General features: G+C 54.9%; 1 protein-coding gene across 1 annotated transcript; it reads right to left on the bottom strand.

The window, feature by feature from the left end:
- Positions 1 to 15,651, bottom strand: BPIFB3 (BPI fold containing family B member 3). The gene is made up of 15 exons (XM_045981580.1): positions 15,534 to 15,651; positions 14,657 to 14,813; positions 13,106 to 13,210; positions 12,522 to 12,662; positions 11,406 to 11,469; positions 9,367 to 9,427; positions 8,522 to 8,613; positions 8,216 to 8,395; positions 6,617 to 6,670; positions 4,541 to 4,711; positions 3,633 to 3,700; positions 2,388 to 2,430; positions 1,587 to 1,650; positions 1,060 to 1,136; positions 1 to 265 (listed from the first exon to the last, which is right to left on the bottom strand). The coding sequence occupies exons 1-15, from the start codon at positions 15,643 to 15,645 to the stop codon at positions 236 to 238; spliced, it is 1,419 nt and encodes a 472-aa protein (XP_045837536.1). The 5' UTR covers positions 15,646 to 15,651; the 3' UTR covers positions 1 to 235.
- Between the last annotated feature and the right edge of the window lie 1,292 nt (positions 15,652 to 16,943).

The following is a 16,943-nucleotide window of genomic DNA, read 5'->3' as shown; positions in this document are numbered from 1 at the left end:
CGAAGCTCTGAGGCCAGAGTGCTCTTCAAAGCAGGGTCCTGTGGCCAGCCCTGCAGTCCCCACTCCAGACTGGGGGCAGAGCCGTGGGGCCAGAGCACCTGGGTGATCCTGGGTGGATAAGGAACACTAACCCTGTCACCGACACAGGCTAGAGACCAGGAGGGAAACTGAGGCCGAGTGGGCCGGTGCATGGACTCTGGAAGTCAACAGGGAGGGCAGGTGGCCATTCTCAGCTTCAGGAGGCCACAGTCAGCACAACAGCATTCTGCAAGGAGCAAGGTTTTCAGTTAGCCCATCTGCCATGCCCTCTGCCCCTGGGGTCTCCATGTCGACCCTCCTCTTCCCCCACACCCCGGCCCCAAGTCCTGCCCTGGGGTTAGCACTGAACCTGGAACCCAGCAAGCACTCGTTAACTAAATGAACAAACGAGTGAGTGGATGATGAATGAATGACATCTAGTGTGGGAAAGGTCACTGACTTTGGGACTTAAGTCAAGAGACACAAGTTCAAGTGCCATTTCTCCTAATAATTTACTGAGTGGCCTTGGGCCAGAAATTTGACCTCCTTCATTCCCAGTCCTCATCTGAGAAATGGATTTACAATTGCCTGCTCTGTCCACCTCCCAGAGCTGTTCCAAGACTCAGAGTGGTGCTGGATTGAAAAGGATAGTGAGGCCATGTTGATATTCAGCAAGAAAAAGTGTCATGATCCCTTAGCCATGCCTGCCAATGCCTGCCACAGGCAGAGGATAAAGGAGAGACAGGACATAGATTTGCTCCCCCTGGGCCAGGGTAGCTGGGACTCTGCGAGTGAGTCTGAGATCCCATTCTATAGGTCAGAGGTATGTCTGCATTCAACAGGAGAGGACTCTGTGATCGACTGACAATGTCTACCGTGGGCACGTGAGGAAGGAGTTGTAGCACACATCCTATGTTTGACATTCCCAGGTGAAGTAACCTGTAATGCCCTGAGCTACTTAGAGAACCGTGCAGGGACAGACAAGACGGTGAGGCAGGGCATTCCCCACAGCTCAAAGCCATACCTGCTTGAAAAGCTTACCTCGATGATCTCCAGGGCTGCACTGGCAAAATTGACATTGAGAACCTTGGGCAGGGGAATTCCAACATCCAGGTCCACTGTGAAGGAGAAATGGTTGAAAACAAAGGTATGTGGGGGACTGGGAGCCAGCCATTTCTGTTCTTGGGGACTCAGTTGTCCTGATGGGCAGACTCCTACTAAACCCAAACAAAAATGCTCCTGTTCTGATTTGTCATCCGTGGCTGCCTTCAGGTTCTGTCAGTCCCTTGCACACTCTGAGTCATCTGTATTTTAATCATTTGTTTATATGACTATTTCCCTCTGGACTGTGAGCTTAAGTCAATATCGGTCAGACAGGTTTCAGGGCCCAGGGTCTGGCGTGATGGAGGTGCTCATCAATGCAGTTTGAATGGAAACATCAGTGCCTCAGTTTCTACACCTTAGAAAAGGGGATCAACCCCTCCAGCCTCAGTGTCTCTATCAGAACAATGGACAATCTGATTTTAGGCATTCCATGTTTCCAAGAAGAGAGCAAAGCCCACCCATACCATTGAGCTTCGGCACGTAGGCCACCCGGACCACATCACTGAGCCATTCTTCTAAGCGGGTAACCTGCAACAGAGCACAGGGAAGCCTGGGAGGTGTGGCTTCGCCAGGAGCAGCACATCTGTTCCTGGGCAGGGAATCCAGAAGTCTAGCTGCAGAGCCTCCCCCAAGCCCGAGGACACATTTCTGGTGGGCACAGAGCCCACTGGGGTGGCTGTCCATCAACAACCCCAAATGGAACTCTGATTTAGAACAGTTTCATGCAGTCCCCATGATTTTGAAGAGCTGTCTTCCTAGAGGAAGGGTCTGTGGGGCTGGGAGGGGGAATGCCTGAGAAAGTGCAGAAAACATGCCCAGCTCCAATAGAACTTTGAGTGGTTTGCTCGTAGATTCCTATCCATTTAGGGACCCTTACAATGTTCTAGAACCTGAGATCATCGTGGGACTCCAGAACTTTAGAACTCTGAGACACCAGGGATCTGTGGGGCTCTGAACTTTTAGAACTTTCCAAGCTCAGGAACATTATTACTTGGTGAAATTCCAGAATTTTGAGCCCTTCTGAGATTCTGGATTTGTACAACTTTGTGAAGTCCCAAGACTTTTGAAGATCACAAGATTCCCTTTCCTAAGACGATGACACACACATGCATACTTGCTCTGATGTTTGTCCACTCTGGTTTGCCAGGGCAGAGCCCAGACTGGAGTCAGCTCAGGCATATGAACCATGACTCATCCTGCCCCTCTCCACCCCCCACTTGAAGACCCTCACCACTGGGAAGCTGCTCCCCCTCCCAGGAACTTACATCAAAGGCGTGGGAGAAGGAGGAGGCCAGCTTGGCACTGAGCCTGGTGGAAAGAAGAGAGCCACTGAGGGGCCATGGCACCCATCTCCCCACTCTGCCCACCCCACTCCCAGCCTGCCCCACCCCTAGCTCTCCAGGATCAGGAAACAGGGTTATAGCCCCAGCTCTGCCTCTGTTCAGCCTTGACTCAGGGACTCACTTTTCCCACCTGAACAGATCTAACCTTCTGAGAGATCATGACTACCACCTCTGACTCTGTGGTCCTGTTATCTTGCTCTCCCTCCCAGCTGTTCGGCCCTGAGTAAGTAGCTGAACCTCCCGAAGGAGTGGCCCTCCCACAGACTAAGCACTGGACACAGGGTTCCCTAAATCCAGCAGGTGCACACTAAAGACAGCAACGCACTGACGGATCCCAGCTGGTCCAAATACAGGTGCAGCACCAGAGCCTGGAAACACACCTCTATTTCCTGAAGGGCTGACGTTATGAACTAACCCCAGGGAGGAGAAGCAAACCCAGACAGGGGGCAAGGCTAGAGATAGGGTGACATCGGAGCCTTGCAGGGGGGCCTACAGGGGACATGAATATGGGGTCAGGTGAGCTCTGGGTGCCTACAGTTCAGGACAGGCAGATCTCAGAGATCCCTAGGAAAGCTCCCCACATCTAGGGGAAGGACAAGCAGATCCCCAGGCCTCGGGCCATGGTAACAGCGCTGGGCCTGGAGAGTGAGGGCCCAGACTGCAGCCCGGCTTCTGGGGACAGCTTGCTGTGTGAGCCTGGGCTTTGCCGGCTGTAAAGTGCCATGCGTGTGTCAGGAAGGACTGTCACCAACATCACCATCTCGGTTTTTATGGTTATCTTGGGACCTAGTTACCACGGGGGATGGAGAGATTAGAGAAGTAACTAGTCCACAGGAATAACAAAGCATTTTGCAGTTATCTCTGTGGCTAGTCTCTGGGGCTGGTAACTCAGATCCCAGGGCTCTGTGACCTGGAGGCCGGTTTATCTCCCAGGCCAGGTTTGGAGCAGATGCGGAGGAAGAAGCCTACTCTGGATCCTGCTTCCCTGAGCCCCAGTTGTCTCATCTATAAAATGGGCTAATACCAACCCCACCCTGGCAAGTCCTGCAGGTTAAGGAAGAGGCTGGTAGAACACCGGCAACTTAACTGATGCTCCACGAATGGATGGCGGTTCTAGTTGGCCCCTAATTCTTGTTCCTAAAGACAAGGCCCAGGACCCCATGTTACCGTTCCAGGGACAGCGAAAGGTGCAGCTTGGTAGCTGAGGGAGCCAGCTGGGCATTTAAAGTCAAAATCTACATGGAAAAAGCAGGCGGAGGTTAGCCATGAATGTGGCAGGAGGAGCTTGAGGACAGGTCTGCTTTGGCCAACAGGTGAATTTCCAACATCCGTTCCCTCCACAAATCCCTACTGTGGCCCTACTGTGTGCTAGGGTCCCTGCGGGGCTACGAGGAGGTGAATTGAAGGTTGTGGTGTCCAGGAAGCAGAGCACTGAGGGCACCTGGTGTTGCATGAGAGGAAGCTCTGGGGCTCCAGGAGCTTGGAGATACCTGGACTCCAGCCTACAGGGGGGCAAGGAAAGGCGTCCCCAGTTGAGGGGACACCAGAGCTGAATCTTGAAAGAGGAAGAGTTAGCCCGGGGAGGGTTGGGGGGGGGGTCCCCCGGGGGAGACAGCACTGCAGGTGGTGGGCCCCGCCCAACAAAGGCGGGGAGGTGGGACCTCGAGCCCTGAGTCACTGAGGCGGAGGACGGCGGGAGGGCACTGAATGCCAGGTGAAGGTGCTTGGTCCTGGGGGCCCAGGACAGAGGGTGAGCAGGGAAGGACCTGCCTCTCCCAGTTGTGCATTTGGGGAAACCAGCAGAGGTGGAGGGCCAGGGGGAAGCGAGAGGGCCCCCCGAGAGCTATCTGAGCACTGCGAGTCTGAGGAGTTGGGGAGTCATTCCTGGAATCTGGGGAAGACAGAGCAGACAGGACCAGACAGATGCATGATGGAGCGGGTACCTGGGCCTTGGCTCAGATGACGGCCATGGCGGGGGGTTTCCTGTACCGCACCATGCCGGCCCTCCCCCCCGAAATCAGGGTCCTGGACAGTGTAGAACCCCAGTGCCAGGCTCCCATCCCTGGGCCACTCACCGCATTCAGCTCGAAGAGGGCTTCAGGGGTCCCTTTCGGGTGGTAGGAGAGCACATGGACGTTAGCTGGGATAGAGATGATGGCCTTGCCCTTCTGGAGTGTGACTGACGGTGCTTCCTTCACCCGCATGGAGAGCAGCAGCTGCTGGCCGGGGGGCAACTTTCCCAGGGCCTGGAGAGAGGCAGGGGCAGGGCAAGGGGCATGAGGGCAGCTTCAGTGCCCCAATAATAGAACCAGTCAGTCAGCAAACACTCCCTGAGCACCTGATGGGCACTGGGCGCCATGTTGGGGTCTAAGGTTACAGCCTGACCCAGACGCCCTGCCCATGCCCCACCCCCACTCCGACCCCCTCCCCACCCCGAGCCTGACATTCAAGTGGGGAGATATCAACCCATGGAACTGCATCAGGCTTCCGTCTCGAAGTCAAAATCCCCCGCCAGACCCACAGGCCCTGCGCGACCCATCCTCGGCTCTCCTCGCCATCTCCCCTCCAACCACTGGCCCCTCATTCTGTCCAGCCTCACTGGCCCCTCTGCTGTCCCTCCAGCCTGTCAGCACACTCCTACCCCAGGGTCTTGGCCCTTGCTGTTCCCTCCTCCAGATACTCGCGTGCTGCCCTCCCTCCGCTCCCTCGGCCTCCTGTTCAAACATCACCTCCTTAGTTAGGCCTTCGCAAAGCACCTCCTTAAAATCACTACCCCCACCTCTTCCTCGACCTTCACCACCCCATCCTCGTCCACCTCCTGATGCTGCGAATAGTCTCCTTATTCATGTGTCCAACATCTGTCACCCCTACCAGGATGGCCACTCCTGAAGCTGACAGACGTTGGTCTGCTTTTCCCCTTTGGCTCCTTCTGCACGCCCAGTGCCTAGTACAGGGCCTGGGACACAATAGGTGCTCGGTGAGGGCTGCTGACTGACTGAATGAATTTCACAGTCAGGAAATTCCAAGCTTCCAAATCACATCATGGAAATGCTGGAAGCCAGGGAGTCACCGAGGCTTAAGACCACCTGAATGCTGGAGCCTGGTGACCCATCCAGCCCTGATTGCCAGAGTCGCAGGGTCACAAAGACAAAATCACCAGATTCCATCCTTATGTGTCCAGATTCTGAGGCCACAAAACCAGCCTCAGAGCTGGGGCCACGGGGCTCTGATTCCACAATTACAAATGCGTCTGCCTCCAGACAGGCCCAGCCTCCCCACACTGGAGGGACAAGGCCCAGCTTGCTGCAGGCACAGGTTCCCCCCCCCCCCCCAACATGCCACCCCTGGCTCCCCCAGGTCCCTCTCCATCTTCCAACTCCTGCTCTTGGGAGGTTCCTCTGCTTATCTAGCCCCATCTCCTTCCTTGCCTAAGACCCATAGGCACTTTGGCCAAGGACTCCAAGAAGCAGCGGCCCCAACCACGCCCACTAAGGTGGATATAAATCACCACCTTTCAAGGACTCAGTTTGTTCTCTGTGCCCCCAAACTCAGCTGCCCCCCTCCATCTTCCCCAGTAGAAACCCAGACCTTCTGGACCTCATTCCAACCTCTATCAGAATCTGCTATTATATAAGGACCTTGCAGTAGCCATTTCAACTTTAGTATGAATTCATTCCCACAGCTGGAAAGTAGCTGGTCCAGCCCCAGCTGAACAGTCAGGAAAGCTGGGCTCAGGCCCTGAAGTCACACACAGAGGGATGCCCACTAGTCAACCCTCCCTGAATCCTCTCCTTTCCCTTCCCTCCTCAGGGCCAGCAGCACCCGGAATCTTCTCCCTGGGGGTGGAGAAGACTGAAACCAAGATGAAGTTGGGCTGGCAGAAGGAGGGGAGGACTCTCCTGTCCTCTGCCTGATGGAAGGACAGGACAAATGCATGGTTGACTTTTGGGCAGTTAAATAGATCCTTTCCTCTCTGAGCAAAGTCTGCTGTCAGGAAAGTTTAAGTGGCAGTCATTGAAATTTGAGTGTGAATTTGGACTCAATGTTCGATTACAGCTATCTCGAGAGCCGTGTTGAGAAAGATTCAGAAGTTCACTCAGGCTCATCGGGAAACAGCGACAAGGATCAAAGCCCATGAGAGGGTCACTCACCTCAGGGACCAAAGCCGCCAGGTCTGTAGTTGTCAGTGGCACATTGCTGGGGACCTGGACCCAAGCCCAAATGGGGTGTGGGGTGAACAGACAGGACAGGAGTTCTTCAGCATACATGAAGTGGTTCTGCCCACATCCCACCCACCCCTGCCAGTTATACAAACACACATCCCTACACACACTCGGGTTCTTTCTCTTGGCCAGTGATGAGTGTTTACCACTTGCCAGGCACACGCTAAGGGCTTTGTGTGCCTTTGCTCATGTCAGCCTTACATTACACTGCAGGCAGGAAACCTCATGCTCTCGCCCAAGGTCACCCACTGGTAAGTTGCGCTGCAGGATCTGACCTGGGAAGCTGACTCTTACACTACTCTGCCAGAGTTTATGATCTGAAGGCCCAGAGATCTGAGCCCAGACATTTCTGCCCTTTATCCAAACGATATTTTCAAAAACTGAGAATTTGTTTCCAGCATTTACAAATCAAGAAATTTCATATAAATTTGCCAGACTCTGGCTAAGAATTTGGAAAGACTGATCACCCTGGGCCTGCAACCCAACCCCTTGGGGAAACTGAATGACAGCTGCCAGAGACATGGGGTACAAGGTCCCTAGCTCACTACAGCCCCATCAGGCCTGTTTTCTTCGATAATGGCCCAGCCACACAGCCCTGACATCTGAGGTCCCTGAACTACACAGCTACTTTTCAGAACATAACTGTTCACACAGGATAAACATACAAACACATTCTCTCCTGGTCAGAGGATTCCCAGACACTCACTCAACACACAGCTATCACGCATGGCCACTGAGGTCCCTTCCTCCTGCCCACACACGCGCGCGCACACGCGCACACACACACACACAAGGTGCTCAGACACACACGTTCTCATAGTCATAGTCTCTGCCTAGCCTTTCCTGTCTCTTCCCTCCAGCTAGAAGATACGTGCCTCCCAGCTCAGGGCCCTATTCCCACCTCCCATAGGCCTTCATGGTACTCTCTGGACCCCACCATCAGGAAGTGAATGAGCTTTGGGCCTGAGCTGCAGGTAGAGGCCTCAGGTGTCTCAGACTCACTGCCTTTAGAAAGGGTGAAACTAAGAAAAATGTCTCTGGGTAAAACTCCTGGGGGGCTCCCAGACATCTGTGAGGGTAGGAGAAGGGCCAGAATGGAAGCAGAGAAGCTGAGAAGCTTTAGAACAAATGTCCAACCCTAGTTTTCTCCTCTCCGATGCAAATCTGCCCTTGAGAAAGCAATGGAAATGTCAACCATTCACACTTTAGTATAAAATTGGGCTTTGACTCCAGAAGGTCTCATATGGAATGGGGACAAAAAACTAGCTACATTCCATCTGCCAGTTTTGACCAGCTGAAAGTAACTTCCTGGAGTGCCATGTAGAGAAGGATTCAGAGGTCCTGTTCAGACTTAGCCAAGCAGAGGGCCTTTATCAATTAGCAACAAGAGTGGGCCTATGTTTGCTGTAAACCTGTCCAACCCTCTCTAGTTATAGAGAAGAGAGCTAGTCAAGGCTGCCTGGTGGTGATAGGACTGGCTTATTGTTAGCACTGTCCGGCCACGGTTGGGCAGGGTGCCGCACTTACCAGTTCCGGGGTGATGTCTATGTCAAGGGCACCGTTGGTCTGCAGGAGCCCAAATACGGTGCTGAAGAGGTACAGAGGTACAACCACCTGGGATGTATGGTCCTCCTTGGGGGGCACCTTAATGGGTTTGGGGGGCTTGGGGAAGTCAATGACGTCACCAGCTACACTTTTCACGATAGGCTGTAGGGGAGGAGACACCATGGCTTGTCCACCTCTCTTGGACCCAGCATCCCCTACCCAGCCTCTGCCAGCAGCCCACACCCCACCCCACCCACAGCTGTGGGCAGGGCCTGGGTAGGCACTCACGTTAATATCCAACTCTATGTACTGGTTAGAGATAAGAGGCAGCGTGGCCAGAGTAAATTCCACGGATCCAAGAGCCCCAAGGGGCACCAGGCCTGCAGGGGGAGGGGAGAAGGGAGAAAGATTCCATGAACCCAGCCCCCAATAGTAACAAGGCCACCTTCTACTTATTGGGTGTCTAGCGTTCCACTAAGTGCTCACTTGGGCACTACAGTCATCCACATTTTATAGATAAGGAAACTGAGGCTCACACAGAGGAAGTCGCCAGCCTAAGGTCACACAGGCCACAGAATGGCAAAGCTAGGATTGCTGTTTTCCAGAGCTAATTGGCCAGCCATGGCATTGCCCTGCCTCTCTCCCATAACACCACACAGAGAGACATGTGTGCCTCTAAGTTCTCTATCCTTAAACTGGGTATGTCTTTTTATATTTTTCAAAGGCACCGGTGTCTCCACAAGGCTCAGAGAGACTGCAGGCCACCGTGGCTGTTGAGCTTTGGGTTCCTGACTTAAGCTCTGGGCTTCAGTCGTCTTATCTGTCCAGGTAATAATAACATCTGCCTCATGCTTCTGACAGCGCCAGACACATGGCCAGTGCTGGACAAGTGGCCCTCAGCTCCTGGCAGGGGGAAACCTGGCTGGTTCCAGCCTCCAGGCCATGCAGAACTGGCCTCAGCCCAGAACCCCACCATTACACCTCCTCCGTGCGCCTGCCTCATCAAGTCTAAGGAGGAAGTGAAAGCCCCAGAATTCTGCCTCTTCCTCTGTCCTCCGTACCCACCCCTCCTTGGGCTAATGGGGCGGAGGAGGGAGAAGGGGTAGGGAGAGGTGGGATGGGCCCCAGCTTACTCAGCGCAGTCCCCAGGAGCTCATTCACCACGCCCAGCACACTGTCCACCATGGGGCACAGCTGTGTCCAGAGGAAACCGGTGTTACAGGAAGATAGTGGCCCCAGCCCAGCACAGGGGACAGCTGCCTTTTCTCTAAATCATTTGCTCTGTGGTCCTGGGGTCCAAGGCAAGTCAGAATGTGCAGACGGACTGGCGGACACACAGGCGAGAGGCAGGGGAGGGGCCGGACCTTGGTGTCAGAGGGCAGAGCAGATGGCCTAAAGGGCCAGTTACAGGGGCCCCCTCAGAAAACCTCAAAGGATGCCGGAGGAACAGGGGAGGCATGTTTCAGAGGCCAGCTGGGGTGTGCCCTCCCCTGAGGAGACAAAGGCAGCTGCCCCCTCCAAGGTCTCAGGCTCCTCCTGCTTTCCAGGTGGGCCCTTGGCAACCTAGAATTCAGACACCAAAGAGGGGAACCCCTCTCCCCCACCCGGAGAGTCAGGCCTGGGCCCATCTAATGTGCACGCTACACCACCGTGTGTGTGCTTAAAGCCCCTGGGAGAGGAGGACAGACAGCAGGTTTGGCTCTCAGAACCCTGGGTCTGGGAGTCATAGAGTCTGAGTCCCCCGGAGCAGGAAGCCCAGAGGTGACCCAGTCCAGCCCCTTCATGCCACCGCTGGGGTGGAAGAAAGGCAAACTGCGCAAGGTCACTGCTATTCTCGGACAAGAGAGGGCTGCCTTTTCTTTGACACTCAGGGAGCCCTAACTCCAGGACTTCTGGGGTCAGGCATGTCACAGAAATGAGAGGAGACCAGAAGGGCTCTGCTGGGTGGAAGGAATCCCTCCTTGGCCCCAGCGTACATAACCTGCAGGAAGGAGGGATGGCAGCTGGGCTGGCTGACTGCACCAGAGACTGTTAGGAGAAACCTCCAATCTCAAAATGCTAGTAACCGACCCTCATTTTTAAAACTTCTTTGAGTTACACAAATCCTGCCTTGCACCCAGTTGTCCTGGGGACCCCAGCTAGGGGCTGAGATTAAAATGCACCCACTGGTTAAAGCCTCTGCCTTCAGCTCAGGTCATGATCCCAGGGTCCTGGGATCGAGCCCCACATCGGGCCCTCTGCTTAGTGGTGAGCCTGCTTCCTCCTCTCTCTCTGCCTGCCTCTCTGCCTACTTGTAATCTCTGTCTGTCAAATAAATGAATAAAATCTTTAAAAAAAAATGCACCCACTCCACAGGGCTGAAATCCGCCTGAGATGGGCCTGGGCTGGGGTTGTTGCTGCTGGGAGCTTCCCTTCTCCCCTGAGCTTCATTTCCAATTGGCTTCTTCAAGCCCAGGGCAGTTTTGCTAACCATGGGCTCTCACAGGTATTCTTCGCAAGGGCGCACAAGAGAGGTCCTACCAGGACTGGGGGGAGGGGGGGGGCAGGAGGCCTGGCTGCCCTTGGCTCTGTGACTCCAGCAAAGACTGTCCCCTCACTGGTCCCAGTGAAAGCCTGCTTTGGGCAGACCAGCTGTTCTCAGAGGCGCATCACGTCCCCTGGAGGACACCGGGACAGCTGGAGCAGGCCATGCCCGGGTATCTTGGAGCAGCTTAATCACGACGTGTTTGACTTAGGTTGTATTAATTGATATATGTGTGCTTTTCAGGACATGTTTGCCAAGCCCAGGGCTCAGTTTTAATTCATTTTGAAACTGAGTGACTCAATTTCAATTCAAAACTAGTCTTAAAGAAAGGTATTAAGTCAATAATTATATAGGAGGCAAAGACAGAGCAGGGGGCAAGAAAGGGGCTTGGATTTGGGAATGCGGGTTCAGGTCATCTGGAGCTGTCAACTCGGGATCCGGAAGTCTGGAGATGGATGGTGTCAGGCCCCCGAGAGACTGGCTGGCAGCACCTGGGAGGCTCAGGGGCAGGCCAGGATGGGATTACTCAGTGGGCGTGCAAGGGAAGGACAGCCTAATCCTGCCTGGCGCCCAGATTTACCCAAAGCTGGGGAGGGAGAGGTGCAGTCAAGGGAAGGGGCATGTCTGGCCTGGGGCCCACACACTCACCAGTCCCGGCAGCACCTTGAAGAGTGTCTGCTCCACGACCCCGAAGAGAGGTGGGGGCAGCAGCCTGTGCCGGGAGAGAAGGGTGAGGGTGGGGCTGCCACATAAGGACAGCTCCAACTGGGGTGACACGGAGGAGTGGGCACTGGGGGCTCTGGCTATCTCTGTCTCCTCTCCCGGCGGAAGGGGTGGGGATGACTCAGGCTCTGAGGACCTGGGTTTCAACCTTGACTCGGTCTTGCCATGGAAACCAGGGGATGACTTCCATTTCCCCATCTGTAAAATGCCCACCTTAAAAGAAATGTTGCTCGACGTGGAAAGAACTAGAGGAAAGAACCCTAGTTCACCCTATTCCTGGGAGTGACCACAAAGCTGTCTGATTACCCTTCCCTGCTCAGAGCTACCCAACAAACATGGGCTGGGGGCATGGGGTTTAGCCTGGAATGTAGAAACCAGCTCCAATGTGGAGATGCAAAGAGACAGAGGAACGGCGGGAGCCCAGCCCTGGGGAAAAGCCCGGGATCTGAGTCCAGAGACCAGCCCATCTCCATCCTTGCCGCAATCTGTGTGTGACCTTCGGCAAGTCTCTTGCCCCTTTAGACCGCAGTTGTCCCACAGAAGTGATGGTTCAACACAAGTGTAGGGAAGGTCACTGTGTCCTGAGCAGTTCAGCAAAAATACGGATGTAAAGGTGCCAGAGCCTTCTGGATCATCAAACTTAGGTCCCCATTATACAGCTGGGGACACTGGAGCCCAGGCAGAGGAGGAGGTTCCTCTGGGGTCACACAGCGAGTCAGGGGCAGAGCTGGGTCTCTCATGTGCTGAGATGGGGAACTGAGATGGCCAGGGTCTGCTCCCTCTGGGAGAGGAGACTGCAGGATCTCGGGTCGGAAGTGGCCGGGGCGGAGAAGGGGAGCGCCCAGGAGTGGGCGATGATAGCTGGGGGCTGGGCCGAAGTCCTGGTCCGTGATAGGTCTCAGTCTTCAGGTCTGGGGTCTGCGCAGCGGGTAGAACACGCAGCACCGACTGGAAGCTGGGTGACACCAGGTCCCGCCCACCCGGCCGCTTCCCGGAAGCCCACCCGCGGGTCTAGGCGCTGCTAGGAGGCTGCGGACTCACCCGGAGAGCAGGCTGATGTGGCCCAGGAGCGTGCTGCAGCGCTTGAGGACGAGGATGGGCGTGCCCCGCGAGCTCACGCCCAGCGCCACCCTCGACGACACGTTCACCTCTGCAGCCAGCTGCAGGAGACCCCCCAGGGGGCTGCGAGACCGGATGCTGGGGGCGTGGCCAGGCGTCCAGGCCCCACCCAACAGGGCCCGCCTCGGCCACGCCCCCGGGGGCTGTGGGAGCCCAGAGTTGTGGGTGGGTATTCCTGCGAGTGGGCTAGCCCCCATGCCTTCCTGTCACCCACTGCGTCCCTGCCCCATTTTGCATGTTCCTGTATCCTCTTCTTCCCACCCTGTCCCGGAGCTGTCCAGGGGGAGGGAGGGAGAGAGAGAGAGAAGTCCCTGGGGAGCAGTGGGATGGAGGTCCCTGGGGAGGGTAGTGGGATGGGATCCAGGAAAGGACCAATGTGGAGAGGAAGTACAGTGGGTGGAAGTACAGTGGTCAGTGAGTTGGGGGTGAGGGGCAACAGGGGGTAGGGGTCCCCAGTGGAGCAGTGGGCTGGGGTGGGGAGCAGGAGGGTAGAGGGACACACTCACCCAGAGCCATGCAGGCCCACCTTGGTGTGCAGGCTCAGCTGCACCCCAAAACCAGGCAGCAGCTTCAGTGACACCTTGGGCAGTGTGAGTTCCTCGATCTTCAGCCTGGGATGGGCATCAAGGAGAGGGCCACTCACCTCCAAACGCCCCCACCCCACAGTGTCATTCCGTTAGTGCTTGGACCTTCTCAGACCGGTGGTGCCTAGAGCCTCTCTGGCCTGTGTCCCACATCCTATCTGTAACCCATAAAGCCGACTGTGGGCCCAATTACTTTGCCCACAGGGCCTCAGTCTTTTCAGCTGTAAAGTGGGCCAATACTAGTTTCTGCCTCAAACGTTGCAAAGACAAGTGAGATAAATGTGTGTACTCAAGCTGGTACCACATGTGTTCAGTAAATGTAATATCGTGCTTATTGGAGGCTCAGTGAATTAAAGTGTTCTCACCCCGTCCCCATGGCCTCCGTCCTGGTTCAGTCTCTGACCTGGATCATTGTCTTCCTCCTCGCACCCCCCAGACTCATGCACGTGCAACTCAACCAGGTTCTCAAGCTCCCCACAGCTCATTGCTTTCTCTGTCCTCTGGGCCTTTGCCCAGGCTGCTCCCTCTGTCTGGAACATTTTTCCGTTGACTTTCCTTCCATTCTGCATCCACCTTCAGCTAGCCGACTCCTCCTGGCTATCCAGGCTGACCTTGCCCTGATCACCACCAACCACCCCCCTGGGGCAGGCAGGTAAGGCCTGTGATTAATACCCACACCCCCCACCACCATTCTGGCTGGATGAGCTTGAACAGGTACCTTGGCTGCTGAGGGCATCAATCTCACCTGTTAAATGCTATCGATAACAGTCTTACCTCTAGATTCCATGGGATACTTAATTTACAATGTTCAACACAGTGCTAGTTACACAGAAAACCTGGCTAGGTGGTAATTAAGTTATAAATATTAGCCATTATGTGATTTCATTCATTCATTCAAAAATACTTTTCGAACATCCATTATATATCAAGCACTATTAATGATATTGGGGATATAGCAATAAATGAGCCAAACAGAAGCCCTACCCATCCTGGGGTTTATAACCTAGCAGGGGAGGCAAGAAACAAACCAGTAAAGCATATATGGGGCGGAGGAGGGATTCATCTTCTGGAGAACTTGAAAGCAGGCAAGGGGACAAAAAGGGTTTGTTCAGAGCAGGGCTTCTTGGAGTAGACACCCAAAGGATGTGAGGGAGGGAGCCAGGCAGATACCTGGATTAGTCCAGAGAGACTAAGCAACTTGCCTTAGCTCACACAGTGAGTAACTGACGTCAGCCCCAAAACTAGAGCCCTCAGCCACAGGGATGTGCTGCTACCATGTTTCCTGATAGGCAGTGAACTCATTATTTCCTGACTCAGGCTGGGACTGCCTATCCAGGGCTTCCCACATTACCCCCACTGCCTGCCAACAAATTGAAGACAGTCAATCTCTCCTCTCTTCCCCGAAGCAAAGAAAGGATTCCTATAGGGCTCATGGTAGGTGGGGAGTTGCGATGCCACAGGGTATGGACTCACCCAGAAATCTCTTCCACAACGCCAAAAACCCCTCCATAGCTCAACAGGCCGCCTCCTCCGAGCAGTCCCCCAGAGCCCAGGAGGCCCTGGTTCACAGATGTGACCGTCCCCAGGACGTTCTGCAGAATGGGCCCCCCAACCAGCGAGTTCTGGATGGCTGCAAGGACGGTTGAGGGAGGAAGTTCATTTTTCAGAAGGGGGAAGTATGGCGTAGAGAAGGACAGAGACTTGCCCAAAGTTACACCGCAAATCGGGTTTGGGACCAAAAGTATGACTAGGGCTCCTTGACTCTGGGCCACTCTGTAGCACCAAAAGAAAGGGCAGAGCAAAGGAGGAAGCCCACAGCCACCAGGGCTTGACCAAGATGGAAGAGGTGACCTCTGCTCTTCCTGGGTACCCCTGGCCTGACTGTAGATTGTGAGAAAGGCAGCACAGAAGGGACTTCCTTGGGGAGGCCAGGGCAGGCCGGGTCAATTCCCTGAAGCATTTCCTATTCACGGTTGCCATACATTACCGCTGAGACTGTGACCCTGGGCCGTTGGGCCATGGAACACCCCATGCCTAGTTGAGTTCCCCCATCCTGGAAACATGGGGCAAAGACGCTGGCCCAGACAGCCCCCTACTCTTCACCTACCCCAGCCCACCCGGCCCCATCCCTCCACAGCGCCGAAGACTGCCTCACACAGCCCACCTCTCAGGAGAAGGTGAGCTGATCACCCACGGGAACCCACAAGCAAACCTTTAGCCCCCGAGCTCTCTGAGTAGATGAGAGTCACTGCCTGTTTTCAGCTCTTCCTTAAAGCAGCCATCCTAGCATATCAGGGCGGACGTCCACACGGCAGCTGGACCCCTCACACACTACCCGCCTCAGGCTCACCTTTGCCAAGTTCATCCTTGTCAATCCGAGCGAGCGTGCCCACCTTCTCGAGCAGCCCCTGGCACGGAGTCGCCAGCCCCCAGAGGAGAAGCAAGGACCACATACCCAACATCTTGGATGGCACACCTAGCAGGGGCGGAACCGGGAGCTGAGGCATCCCTTGTGCCCAAGTCTTCGCCCGCTCCCTGGGCCCCATCACCAGTGTGGGGCCCTCCTGCCCACATGGCCTGGCTCCGTCCAGCCTCACTCCCAGGAGAGTAGCGGCTAATGTGCCTGACTTAGAAGTCTTAGTCCTTTGAATCCCCGGTGAACGTAGACCTGCAGGTCTCTGAGGGAGAGTGACAGAGAGACCTTCCTTTCCAGGACAGCAGGATGGGAGCTCCATTTCCTGGCCCTGCTTTCTCATTGGCTCATGAGGCCATCTCAGAAGGTGTGGCTGACTGGGGACCCGCTACTTAACATGTCGCATTTCTCTCCTCCCCGCTTTCTATCCTTCCATGTTGAAAGGAATGAGACAGAAGGTGAGAGCATGGCTGACTTACTAGTTTCATAGGATGAGACTTATCTTTATGGAGCAGCTGCGAGCAGACTCACATACCCATCTAACCCCTTGTGTAACCTCTGCTTAAACCCTGCTTCCCACTGCCTTTGAGATAGAACCCAGGCTTCTTGCCATGACCCACTAGGTCCCTGCCTGCCTCTTCGACCTCCTTGGCCAAGCCATTTTCCACCTCAGGGCCTTTGCACATGCTCTTCCTTCTGTTAGGAAGGCTCTTCCCCTGGTTCTTTGCATGACTGACTCTTTGTCTCAGGTTCTGAACAAATGTTACCAGCTTGGAAAGGCCTCCCTCCTTTCCTTTGTCTAAAGAAGTCTGTTTGTCACTAGACATCAATCAGAATATTTATTTTAAGGTGCTATCATAATTTGCCACTATGCATTATGTGTTTGTGTCCTTGTTTGCCATCTGTGTAAGCTCCACAAGGTCAGGGACTGTGTCTAGGGCCTCCGTGCATGATTGTGTGCTGGCTGGGCACTTGCTGAAGGGACAAGAGCGGAGGGAAACCCAGCCATGCCTTACTAACCTACCGTCTGCCCTGGCACAGGATGTGTCTGCCCAGGAGGGCACCTTCCCTTACTTGCACGAATGTACAAGTGGGTGCCATAGGCACCCGTAGCAATCTTGGCAGTGTCTATCTTTTTCTCTAAGATTCGTCCCAGAGCAGGTCCCTGTAACCTCAGGGTCACTTACAGAAGGAAATATTCCCACTAGGGGAAACCTAGATGGTTTCTATGGCTTAAAGAAAAATGGGCCCCCCCTAGAGCCCTGTCCGTAGGGTGGTTCGGTTCCTCTGTCCTCTATTGCACCCATCCCTGCCTTTGCCCCTGGATGAACCCCAGTTTTCCCATCG

The sequence above is a fragment of the Meles meles genome, chromosome 16 (assembly GCF_922984935.1).
Source record: "Meles meles chromosome 16, mMelMel3.1 paternal haplotype, whole genome shotgun sequence".
Classification (NCBI taxonomy): Eukaryota; Metazoa; Chordata; class Mammalia; order Carnivora; family Mustelidae; genus Meles; species Meles meles.
The sequence above is the reverse complement of the archived record's forward strand: the minus strand, read 5'-3'. Positions and strand labels throughout refer to the sequence as shown.

What these genes read in the sequence shown, in the direction of transcription:
- BPIFB3 (XM_045981580.1), bottom strand. Translation starts at nt 15,645, where the DNA reads ATGTTGGGTATGTGGTCCTTGCTTCTCCTCTGGGGGCTGGCGACTCCG. An exon ending in GTTGTGGAAGAGATTTCTGG is followed by an intron (nt 13,211 to 14,656) that starts GTGAGTCCATAC and finishes TGCCCATCCCAG; the next exon opens with GCTGAAGATCGAGGAACTCA. An exon ending in CTACGTGCCGAAGCTCAATG is followed by an intron (nt 1,137 to 1,586) that starts GTATGGGTGGGC and finishes TCTCCTTCACAG; the next exon opens with TGGACCTGGATGTTGGAATT.